The 12,908-nt window shown below is 37.1% G+C and overlaps 1 protein-coding gene across 1 annotated transcript in view; it reads left to right on the forward strand.

Moving 5' to 3' along the window:
- Positions 1–4,691, forward strand: part of LOC114579923 — a 7,881-nt gene extending 3,190 nt beyond the window's left edge. Inside the window, 7 exon segments of the mRNA XM_028695961.1 lie at positions 62–217; positions 491–919; positions 1,706–1,980; positions 2,194–2,989; positions 2,992–3,104; positions 3,882–4,386; positions 4,507–4,691. Coding sequence (XP_028551794.1) covers positions 62–217; positions 491–919; positions 1,706–1,980; positions 2,194–2,989; positions 2,992–3,104; positions 3,882–4,386; positions 4,507–4,691 — 2,459 coding nt within the window.
- The last annotated feature ends 8,217 nt before the right edge of the window (positions 4,692–12,908 follow it).

Genomic DNA, 12,908 nt, shown 5'->3' on the forward strand with positions numbered 1-12,908 from the left:
TGAGTCTGTCTGGGGTAGTTTTGGTTTGTCTGGATTTTTATTGTGTTGCTTTTGTGCTTAGTTTTCTGTGTGCTCATGGATCTGCCAGACCCTGATATGACAAATGGTCAGAGTGCTAGTCAGGCAGCTCCGGTGAGTAGTACGACCCCAGTGGTTGGTTCTGATACACTTTCTCAGTTTGCTACATTGGTTGCTCAGATGATGAGCGAGACTCAGAGTAGAGCCTCGACTGTCCGATCTGAGAATATAGATAGACATATGCTAATGTTTCTGAGATTGAAACCTCCGAGGTTTGAGAGCACTGTTGAGCCCAGAGCAGCTGAAGAATGGTTGAGGAGATTAGAGAAAACTTTCGACGGTATGCAGTGTCCGTCGGACAGGAAGGTACCGTTGGCAGTTTTTCTGTTGGATGGGGAAGCAGAGCGCTAGTGGATAGGCGAGCAGGAGGAGAAATTCTATGGGAAGCTAAATTCTTTGATTACTTGAGAAGAATTTTCTGAGATATTCCGATCGTGGTTTGTACCCCCTTCTGCACAACAGCAGTTGCAGGAGAATTTTCTGAGGTTGGTTCAAGGAAGCAAGACAGTGATGCAGTATGAGACAGAGTTTACTGCTTTAGCTAGATATGCTCCACAGTTGATAAGTACTTCTGCTGAGAAGTGCTATAGATTTCTGAGGGGACTACGAGATAGTCTGAGGCAGCCCCTAGTGCCATTTCACATTTCTGATTTCTCTGAGCTTGTGGAAAGAGCTCGTTTGATAGAGAATGATCTGATGGCTACTCAGCAGTGGTGGGCTGCGAGTAGGAAGAGGTTCGGGGGTGATACTTCTAGCAGTGGTTCCTCTAGCAAGAGGAGATTTGTTTTCGGAGACTCCAGGAGGAGTGGACAGTCAGGATTTTCTGGCACTGCCACTACCAGTACGACCAGTTCTAGATATATCAGTGGGGCACCTATGTGCCAAAGTTGTGGACGACGACATTTTGGCCAGTGCTATAGGATGACTGGTCAGTGCTTCAGATGTGGTCAGCCAGGACATCGGATTGCAGAGTGTCCATAAGCTGAATTTGATAGACGATCTGAGTTCCGATCTGATAGTAGACCTGTTGGTTCAGCAGGAAGGCCGAGGACTGTTCCTCCACGTATTGTGAGTGAAGGATCCTCTAGAAGAGGTGGTGGGTCGAGTTCTGTAGTACGGAGACCACCTACTAGTAGTCAGTGAGAGTCTAGTGGTTCAGTAGCTCCAGCTCCAGTTCAGCCACGAGTATACAGTTTGAGTCAGCAGGAGGCTTGAGATGCCCCGGATGTGGTGACAGGTACGATTTATATTTCTGATCAGCCCTGTCGTGTTTTGTTTGACTATGGAGCTAGTCACTTATTTCTTTCCGAACGTTGTTTTGATGCTTTGCATCTGGATTCTATTTTGTTACCGATTTCGCTTTCTATTATTTTGCCGGATGGAAGCAATTTGATCGCCCGGAAGTTTTGTTTTTGTGAGATTGATATTTCTGGCAAGAAGTGAAAATCGAGTTTGATTTTGTTGCCAATTTCTTCTTACGATGTAATTTTGGGTATGGATTGGTTGAGTCTGTATGAGGCTCAGATTGACTGTTTGAAGAAGCAAGTGAGTTTGCTTATGGATGGCAAAAGATGTGTATTTCAAGGATTACGAGGAGTTTTATCCTGTTTGATTTCTATGTTGGAAGTCAGAAGAATGTGGAAGAAGGGTTGCCTGGTATTTTTGGCTTCTGTACGGAATATGAATATAGATGCGGGTTCTATTTCTGATATCCCGATTGTACGGGAGTTTTCTGATGTATTTCCTGAGGAGTTGGTTGGTTTACCTCCGGATAGAGATGTTGAGTTCTCTATTGATGTTTTTCCGGGTATAGCTCCGATATCAAAAGCTCCATACAGGATGACACCAAAAGAAGTTTCTGAGTTGAAAGTTCAGCTCCAGGAGTTGATGGATAGAGGATTTGTTCGTCCTAGTGTTTCTCCTTATGGAGCACCTGTACTGTTTGTGAAGAAGAAGGACGGAACACTCCGTATGTGTGTTGATTACAGAGATTTGAATAAGGTCACGATCAAGAACAAGTATCCATTACCACGGATTGATGACTTGTTTGATCAGCTTTCTGGCTCTTCTGTATTTTCAAAGATTATTTTGAGATCTGGATATTATCAGGTGAAGGTGAAAGAAGCTGATGTGTTGAAGACAACTTTCAGTACTCGGTACGGGCACTACGAGTTTTTGGTTATGCCTTTTGGGGTAACCAATGCATTAGCTATTTTCATGGATCTGATGAACAGAGTGTTCAAGGAGTATTTGGATCAGTTTGTGATCGTCTTAATCGACGATATTCTGGTGTATTCTACTTCTGAGGAAGATCATTCCAGACATTTGAGCATTGTGTTGGAGACTTTGAGGCAGCATCAGCTATATGCTAAGTTTTCCAAGTGCGAATTCTGCCTGAAGAGCATTTCTTTTTTAGGGCATGTGGTGAGCGGTGAAGGTATCTCTGTTGATCCCCATAAGATTCAAACTATTGCTGATTGGCCAAGGCCTACTACGGTATTTGAGGTACGTAGTTTCTTAGGCATGGTTGGATATTATAGAAAGTTTGTGAAGGAATTTTCTCAGATTTCTACGCCTATGACGAGACTGACTCAGAAGTCAGTAGCTTTTATTTGGACATCGGAGTGTGAGGCTAGTTTTCAGAAGTTGAAGGATTGTTTGACTTCAGCTCCAGTGTTAGCACTTCCGTCAGGTACGGAAGGATTTCAGGTGTTCAGTGATGCTTCACTGAAAGGTTTGGGCTCTGTTCTGATGCAGCATGGTAAGATAATTGCTTATGCTTCTAGACAGTTGAAACCACATGAAAAGAATTACCCGACGCAAGATTTGGAGTTGGCTGCAGTTATTTTTGCTTTGAACATTTGGTGTCACTACTTGTATGGCATCAGATGTGAGATCTTTATGGATCATAAGACTTGAAGTACATATTCACTCAGAAGGATCTGAACTTGAGGCAAAGAATGTGGCTTGAGTTGATCAAGGACTACGACCTGACGATTCAGTATCAGCCTGGCAAGGCTAATGTGGTAGCAGATGCTCTGAGTAGGAAGTCTTCTGGATTATCAGGTATTCAGCTCACTTCTGATGACTATCTGACACGAGATATAGAAAGATTACAGTTAGAGGTGATTTCCTTTACTGGTGCGGATTCTGGTGTTTTGACTCAGATGAACATTCAGTCTTCCCTGGAAGAAAGGATTCAGGAAGTTCAGAAGTCAGACTCCAATTATTTGAAGTTGATTGCTCAGATTGAATCTGGTAAGAAACTTGAACTTTGAGTTTCTGATTCTGGTGTTTTTTTCTGTAAGAACAGGTTGTGGATTCCTGTGTCTGGAGATTTGAGGAAAGAGATTATGTACGAATCTCACCATTCAGGCTATACGATACATCCAGGAAGTAGCAAGATGTACGGAGACATGAAGAGTTTGTTCTGGTGGCCTGGAATGAAAAAGGATGTAGCAGATTTTGTTTCGAAATGTGAAGTATGTCAGTTGGTGAAGGCAGAGCATCAGCGACCAGGAGGTCTTTTGCAGTCGTTGCCTATTCCTGAGTAGAAGTGGGAGGAGGTAACGATGGATTTTGCTATGGGTTTTCCTAGATCAAGGCATGAAAATGATGCCATCTCGGTGATTGTGGATCGATTGACGAAGTCTGCACACTTTCTTCCGATCAGGCAGACAAATCCGATGGATAAGTTGACATAGGTATATGTGAAGGAGATTGTCAGATTACATGGTGTGCCTAAAGTGATTGTATCTGATCTAGATGGACGGTTTACTTCCAGACTTTGGAAGGGTATTCAGCAAGGATTGGGTACGAGGTTGCATTTCAGTATGGCTTTTCATCCGCAGACTGACGGACAGTCTGAGAGGACTATTCAGGTACTGGAAGATCTTCTGAGATTATGTGTTTTAGATTTTGGAGGAAGTTGGGAAGATCATATTCCTTTGATAGAATTTTCTTATAATAACAATTTTCAGTCCAGTATTGGTATAGAACCTTATGAAGCTTTGTATGGCCGGAAATGTAGAACTCCTTTAACTCAGATTGAGGTAGGAGATAGACAAGAAATGGGTGCTACATTTGTAGATGAAACTGTTATGAAAATCAATCTGATTAAAGAAAGATTGAAAGCTGCACAAGATCGACAACAGAAGAATTACAATCAGAAGCACAAGTTTGTGGAATTTCAGGTTGGTAACTTTGTGTATGTCAAAGTCAGTCCGATGAAAGGCGTGAGCAGATTTGGTAGAGTGAGTAAGCTCAGTCCAAGATATGTTGGACCTTTTGAAATCCTTGAAAGGATTGGTAAGTCTGCTTACAGACTGTTATTATTTGATCAGATGTCTGATATGCATAATATTTTTCACGTATCTACTTTGAGAAAGTGGATATCTGATTCTGAAAAGAAATTGTCTGCTGATGAAGTGGAGATTCAGGAGAATCTGAGGTATGAAGAAGAACCTGAGTTGATTTTGGCTTATGATGTTCGTAAGTTAAGAAGTAAACAAATTCCTATAGTTAAAGTTCAGTGGAAGCACCGAACAGCGCGAGAAGCGACTTGGGAGAAGGAGTCGGACAAAGGCAAGCATATCCGTATCTTTTCTGACTGAGTTTTGGTTTGGCAATGTCGAGGACGACATTTTTCTGAAGTTGGGGAGATTGTAAAGACCATTTTGCTTCCAGGTTCGTCCGGACGAAGTTGGATCGTCCGGGACGATCGGTACAGGTTGTGCAGGAAAATATTTCTGGCTGCATGGTTCATCTGGACGAAATTTGGATCGTTTGGACGAAAATTTTTCAGAGGGAAAGTCATCAGGGATGCTAATTAATTTCGTCTGGATGAAATTCGTCCAGAGCCCAAATCGTCCCGGGGTGAAGTTGCAATCGTCCGAGACGATCATTCTAGATATATATTGGAATGAGATTTTTTGGAAAGAAAAAGGACGTCCATGAGAGAGAAAAATGAAAGAAAAGAAGGAAAATAGGATTTTTGGGAGACTCTGGTCCATTTTCGTTCGTTGCTGTAGTTAGAGAAGTTGACCGACTTGAGGTAAGGCACATTCCGCCTTTCTCAATTTTAAGAAATGTGGATTTTGACGACTTTTCTGTTCTGGATTTTATTTCCGTTAACGAATTTCTGGTATTATTTTCTTCTGACAAATATTTTACCGTGTAACTTTTGGTATGTCTCTGAGATGATAATTATGCACATTTTGAGTATTTTCTGGAAGATTTTTACCGGATATTTTGGATTCTGCGGTGTTTTAATTGAAGTATAATTTATCAGAATGTTGAAAAATATTTTGTCAGTACAAGGAAATTCTTACAATGTTGTTGTGAATGTTCTGTGGTAATTTGATAAATTTCTGAATCTGTAAATTTTGTGTAAATTCCGTATACTGCCGTTATGCCGCTGAAATTTTGTATGAATTCTGCTTTTGCTCTGAATTGATACATTGAATGAATTGATTAATTGTATGCTATCAGAAGGGAGTTATAAGGGGTCAGGATCCCTTGAAATTCTGTTTGTGTCAGGGAAATATGAAATGAGCTCTGAAATCTGAAAATAAGTTATATTCCGGAATTTCGAATATCTGTTATGTTTTGTTCTGGTGCTATAAGCACAAAGAGAGGCATAAGGGGCCAGAATTCGTTGGGATTCTGTTAGTGTCTGGGAAGGGAGGCATAAGGGGTCAGAATCTGTTGAGATTCTATCAGGGTCAGGGAATCTAATGTTTGATATCTGCTAATCTGTTCTGTGACTTATCTAATCTGTTTTATTTCTGTACGATTTTGGTTGAATCTGATATTAATATGATACGAATGATCTGATATGAATGTGATTTTATCTGATTTCTGATTTTTGTACGATTCTGGTTATTCCGTACGATTATATTTACTCTGTGACATGAAAGCTTTATAATATCAGTTTTCTGTATCTGTAAGCTAAATTCTGATTGATCAAGTATCTGTTCTGTCTGTTTTACGATTTTTGTACGGATATTTTCTGATGTGAATTTCTGATGATTTGGATTGGTGAGTGATGTCTTGTTGAGCTGTTAGCTCATCCTTGCTTTCTACGTGATTTTCAGGTTTTGGGAATGGGAAGGAGGTCTTGGACTAGACGTTCTGAGTCTGATCTGTGATTAGGTACTTGATACTTTTGATTTTTGTGCAGTCATGGCTTTTCTGTTCTATTCTTTTTGTCTGAAGCCATGGATTGTATTGTATATGTTTATTTTGAGGAAAGAAAAGATAGATGAACCATTTCTGCATTCGGATGTTTATAGTAGCTCTATGTTTTTCTGTCTATTTAATACTTGGAAGAAAGTTCTGAAGCAAATTCCAAAACTCGATCCTGGATTTTAGAAAGTTCCGTCGCGGCCCGATTCGAGCGGGATCCGTCTCGGTCGGGTTGGGTCGTGACAGTTGGGACGTTTACAAACAGATGGGCTGAAGATCAATAATCCCTTTGCACAACAAATTAAAGAGTCATTATGCAAGATCGAGCTAGAAGCAAGAAGAATTTCAAATCTTACCATATTCAACTTCACAGAGTTTCAGGTGAATAGTATGTCCAAAAGGTAATATCGGGTGGACATAGTATATGAGTATAACTGCATACGCAGTTGACGATGACCCTTACTTTATCACACTCCCTGAATACATATTATAAGTTGTGTGGCTTTGATGAGGCAAAGTCATCTACCTTATTTTTCAAAATACTACACCAAAGTAAACTTGAAACACACATACACAATAGAGTTTTATAGTATACATGGCCATGAGTTTTGGAGCTTTCATAACCCTAGAAGAGGTATGTTTCTACTAGCACCACCTAATTACAGAAGATGCATTGGGGGATCGCGAATAAGATGCTACTAGAATATTATGGATGAGAGCAGTTTATCATCTAGGAGGCTTTGTGGTTTATGTAAAACACCAGGTCATAATAGAACCAACTTCCCATGGGCTAATTAATTGTATTCTTATTTTAAAAGGCATTGGTGCATTAAGCAATAATATTATCATTTTCTATATAATGTAGATATTAATGTATTAGGATATCATGAACTAGTTATATTTTCATAATTATGTGTAATTGTTTTTTATTATGAAAGGATAATGATAACATCATATAAATGTTGGAAAGATTGAACTAGCTAACCCTCTTTTAGTTTGTAAGTAATCCACTGTTATTTAATAGTTTGAATATTAGATGGTCAATATATGGGGTGACGTTTTCTAGTAAACATTCGTCTGCACTATTTTGTGCCCTAAAAGTATAACAAAGCTTTGTAGATGTTACCAACATGCCTGCCTGATATTGTAGAAATATAACGTTACACAATAGCCAAGTGTTCTGGATTATATAAGGAATTTCATATGAAATTTTTTGTAAAAATAAAATTTTGGTTAGCATGTAATAGTGCTCCTTTTTTACTTTATATTATAAGAAATATATATCATACATTTAATAGAAGTTTTGTAGGTAGGCAGATCTAGCTAGCTCATGTTTGACTTATCATATTGAAGAGAGTTGAGTGGCATTTATCTGACCGAGTTCTCTGACAGTCAGATTCTCACCTACTACTGACATTTAATCGATGGATCTGAACTTCATCAGAGTGGACAGTCGTGGTAAGGATGATATAGATTGGATGATTTACCATTAATGTCACATACTTATGTGGGAGGGATGATGAGGAGCGATAATCCATGGTGTGTAAGATCTTGATGGCGGGGAGCAAACATTGGAGGATTAATTATAGTGGTATAGGCTCATATCGCGCCACCTAGGCCATTCTACTCATGAACACCTATTGATCATTTACTGGTAATAATTCCTTTTAAGGTTTCTTATGTCCAAAGATTTCATCTCATATTTCTATTTCTTTCATTTAATTACATGCAATGTAACCATTTCTTGGAGATAAATGAGATATTATAATCATTCTATGATTGTACAGACAAACCTGATCTCTAACACATTATAAACAAGATTGGAGAGCTAAATAATGCCTTAATGAGCCAAATGCAATTGGAGGATACACAATACAGTGCAGAATCCAAGGAAGGACATACTTTCTCCCACAACGCAACATAAGCTGATACTAGTTTGTCAGATATGGGTGCTGCTACAACCACTTATATATATTGGAGACAATTGCATGAGCTATTAATTAAAGCTTTGAAACAACCACATATCATGAACCAATATTAATAGTGGCCACCATATGGGATATACTAGGGTCTAATTAATATTGGTTTCACTTTCCATTACTATATCTCGCCGCCCACATGGAGGGCCCCGCTAATTAAACATATTGAGGAACATACAAAAGTCCATCATGAGGAGCATCGTGGACTACAAGACAAGCCTGTTTGACTGCCAGACCATTATAAACTGGGCATGGATTGTTAAAACTTGTTAAATATGAATTAGGTTGTTAGACCTAAGCTTATGTTCCAGTGGCTAACTGAGAGGGGGGTGAATTAGTAATTTAAAATTTTTATCACCCTTTTATAATTTTAAACCGATAAAATACTTATGATAAAATTTAAAAAGGATTTTTCAACCAAAAATCACACAGAAATAGTAAAGTAAAAAAAAGGTAGCATAAAAATAAAAAGACACAAGATTTATAGTGGTACGGTCAAACACGACCTACATCCACTCTCTGAAGTCTTCCACTTCAGGTATTACACTATTACCACTTAGTGTCTCTCCTTTTTTCCCCACAGCAAGGCAGAGAAGCCTTTACAAAAACTCTATTCCACCACTACCCGGTTCGACAGAGAACCATCGTCCTTTTACACCCTCCAAGTGTAGGCAGAGTACCTCCCGCTGTTCACACTCTCCAAGTGTAGGCAGAGAACCCTCCTGTTGTTCACACTCTCTAAGTGTAGGTAGAGAACCTTTCGTCCTTTCACACCTCTCCAAGTATAGGCAGAGAACCCTTCGTCCTTTCACACTTCTCAAGTGTAGGCAGAGAACCCTTCGTCCTTTCACACTTCTCAAGTGTAGGAAGAGAACCTTCCGTTGTTCACCCACTCCAAGTGTAGGCAGAGAACCTGATCTTCTTGACAAGATATTCTCATGAGAAATCTAGAAGGACAAGAGAAAAGAGTAAAGTAATCACAATTCACAAATAAAGATTTTTACCTTTGAGTACCAAGTGAACACTTCACGCTCCAGTAGTAAGAAATATCCTTCAAACACTCTCTCACACTCTCTCCTTTAATCTCTCTTCAGTTTGCACGAAGACCAGTGGACAAAAAGATTACAAGCAATCGTCCAAAAAATTACAATTTTTCAAATATGTACGTACTTGATCGTCCCATACGATCGTAATTCGTACATACGGACAGTGTAAAAACTGTTGTGTATGAACTCAATGTGCATTGGTATGAAATTAATTCGTACACGATCATCGTCCCGTACTAACATAGTTCGTCCGGTATGTACAGTTATTTTCAAGTTTCGTTGAAAAATAACTACAGGATGGTCCACAAGATTAAGGAATAGAGGACATCATTTTGCGACGAATGGGCAGAATCATTTGGACAAACTATTAATTTTAGAAATCTGAGAACATCTTTTAGGGACGAATGGGACATTTCATCTGGATGAACAGTTCAAAGTGAGAAATCAAAGGACATCGTCCAGAGACTAATGGGATATTTCGTATGGATGAACTGTTCAAAGTAAGAAATCAGAGGACATCGTCCAGAGACAAATGGGACATTTCGTCTAGATGAACAGTTCAAAGTGAGAAATCAGATGACATCATCCAGGGACGAATGGGTAAATTCGTCAGGATGATCAGGACTTAGAAATTTTTTCTTCACTTTATGTTTATTTCATTGCTCTCCGAGGGGTATAACTAACCTGATCGTCCCGTAAAAATATTGTTTATCCCGTATGATCAGTATGAGAAATTTTTTCTTTTAAAGATCTTCCCCAGTGTGTGTGTGTTAAGTTACTCAGTTACAATCACACTTTCTCTGACTCAAAATGAACAAAATACAAACTCCAAATTATAAAATAGTATAGTGTGATCTTTATTTGAAGTCTTCACCAATCTGAAATTTGATTTTCCTGAAATATTAGTACACATAAGAGCCAAAAAATAATTCTTCCAAAATGTGTTAGGAGAAATTAAGTAATCAAAATAATAATATTTGAAATCAACAAAATAATAAGTTGCAAGAATATAAAACATGCAAAAGCTAAGTAGCAACTCTCTTAATAATCTCCCCCTTTTTTATGATGGCAAAATAATTATTGTTTGTATAATTTTCAAATTCCTAAGTATCTCCTAAACTCCCCTGAATTAATAAGCATGTGAGAATAAGGGGTAGTTGAACATAAAAAAAAAAAAAATTGTTTTAAAATTTTTAACACACAATCACTTGAACAAAAATACAATGATAAAACAAACACTCAAATACAATGATAAAAAAATAAATAATGATACCAATGATAAAACAAACGAATAATATTTCTCCCCCTTTTTGACAGCAGCAAAAAGAGAAGAAGAAAAAGAAAGAAAAAAATAGAAATGTTAGAAGTCATATCAAAAGCCTTTGATAATTGATCCTTGAAAAAGATTGAGATATATTTGCAAATAAAGTTAAAGTTCTTTAGAGAAATAGAAGGATTCATATGATTTAAGAAGAGATATAATATAGACAAGAAAAAATATCAAAATTATGAATCAATTTAGACACTGAGATAAACAAAATCATTGCAAATTAGATGAATGTAAAATTTGTATATTCCAAATTTCAATATCAAATAAATTCGTACAAAAAATTAATTTGAATTGAAAGATTGAAAGATTAGTAAAAGAATCAAATACCACTTGTGACGTTTTGCGCATCTTTTTAATATTTGTGGCACATTTTGTGCGTTTTTGTATTTTTGGCCTAATTTTGTGCATCTTTTTCAATTTGCGAACCATTGCACATTCTTTTGATATTTTGTACATTTGTACATTTTCAAGTGTAATATTGATCTTTTCAAAATCAATAATCTAAAATCTCAAATTTTTCTAAGTATAATAATATTTATATTAATAAGAGAAATACAAAATAAGAAAATATCATAATTATAATAATAATATAAAAATTATATTAGTCTAACAAAAGATACGAGAATTATATTCTTAACTAGATCAAGTTATAATCACAACTTAAATTTAAAAAAAAAAAGATTTTTCTAATGAATTCAATTTTATGTTGTAATTCGAGATATAGCACTTGTATGATCAAATATTAAAAGGATGATCATATATGCTAACTCACATTTCTGAAATGAAATTAAAAACATTAAACTAAGACAGGATAACTTTTATTGATATAATGATAAAGGATATTATATCGAGTATGATTAATATTAATAAACACATTTTTCAAAACACTAAATAAAAACTAACAACACAAAACATCACATAACATGACATAAAACATAAAAACATAACAACTAACAATCACACCACATCACATCTGGTACAGAGAATCAAACAGAAATACAATCATTACTCTGAAGGACCTTGATTTTGAGGAGGCTGAGGAGGGTTGAAGAAGTTGAAATAGTTATTCATAATAATCATATTCGTGTTAACTGAATCAAAAACCTCTAATCCAATCCATATCCTGCTAATGTTGATAGTCCTGCTGCTAAAGATGAGTTTCAATTTGATCAAAATGTTGATCAAAATGACTCTCAAGCTGATCAAATCGCTGGATCGTATCCAAAAAATTTAGAGTACCAGATGGTTTAGGTGGAGGTCTTCTTCTTTCCTCCTCTGAGTCACTACTTATTACATATGGATCTTTATTAAAGATTGCTTAGAAAGATCCATCATTGTAGTAGATCGGTTCTTCTAGATTTTGAACTGGATGGACTAGGTCATATTTCTTCTCTAAAATATAAGCCACAAGATGTCCTAAGGCTATATTTTTCTTCCTCTTGTGGGAGACATGGCCAATCTCAGAAAGTCCATAAAAGTAGTCAATGATTAGTTGGGCTTCATCTATTGGTTGGCTTATCATAATCAAATAAGTCACTATAGAAAGAAGAGGTGTGATATTTACTATATCACCAGCTTTAGGAATAATAAAACTGCGAAGAATATGCTGGATGATACGGGCATTGCGGTTAAGAGAGACTACCTTAGGAAAATGGCTTGCTTCACTACATCCACTAATGACTTGATTTATTACAGTCCAGTCAAAGTTGGGGAAGGAGGTCAAAGTCTGGGCTCTAATCCCTTGAGTCCTTAAGTTCAAAAATATTCCTAAGTCTTCTTTAGTGATCTCCACTTTCTTCTTAAAAACATACGATCTAATCATAGTTTGGTCAGAGTTGAAGGACATATTGGCAATGAAATAATGGAAAATCTCCTTGTTGTAGAGATGGATCAGAGCGAGAATAAGACCAAACTGGGTGGAAGAAAAAAGGTGCATTGTCTTGAAAGTGAGTTGTTCTTAGAGGACTCTAGAGGGAGTGATTTTGGCGAATGTGAATCTAGGGAAGGACTCCTCATTTGCTTTGGATAGAAAGTTTTATGTTGAGTTTCTAGGGGGTCCCTTAGCAAGAACCTTTTGCCTTTCTCTTTTGCTTGAACTAGCCATGGAGAAGATCTAGGAAAATCAAAGATTGAAAGTGATTTTTGAGGGGATGAAATTTGAATTCAAAACCTTCAAATTTAAAGAGAAAACAATCATTTCGTACGAATGAAAAATTTTCGTCCCATACAATTTTGGGTTTGTACATACGAAAAATATTTCGTATGGACGAATATATGAGTCCAAAAAGA

This window comes from Dendrobium catenatum, unplaced genomic scaffold, assembly GCF_001605985.2.
Source record: "Dendrobium catenatum unplaced genomic scaffold, ASM160598v2 fragScaff_scaffold_716, whole genome shotgun sequence".
NCBI classification, from domain to species: Eukaryota; Viridiplantae; Streptophyta; class Magnoliopsida; order Asparagales; family Orchidaceae; genus Dendrobium; species Dendrobium catenatum.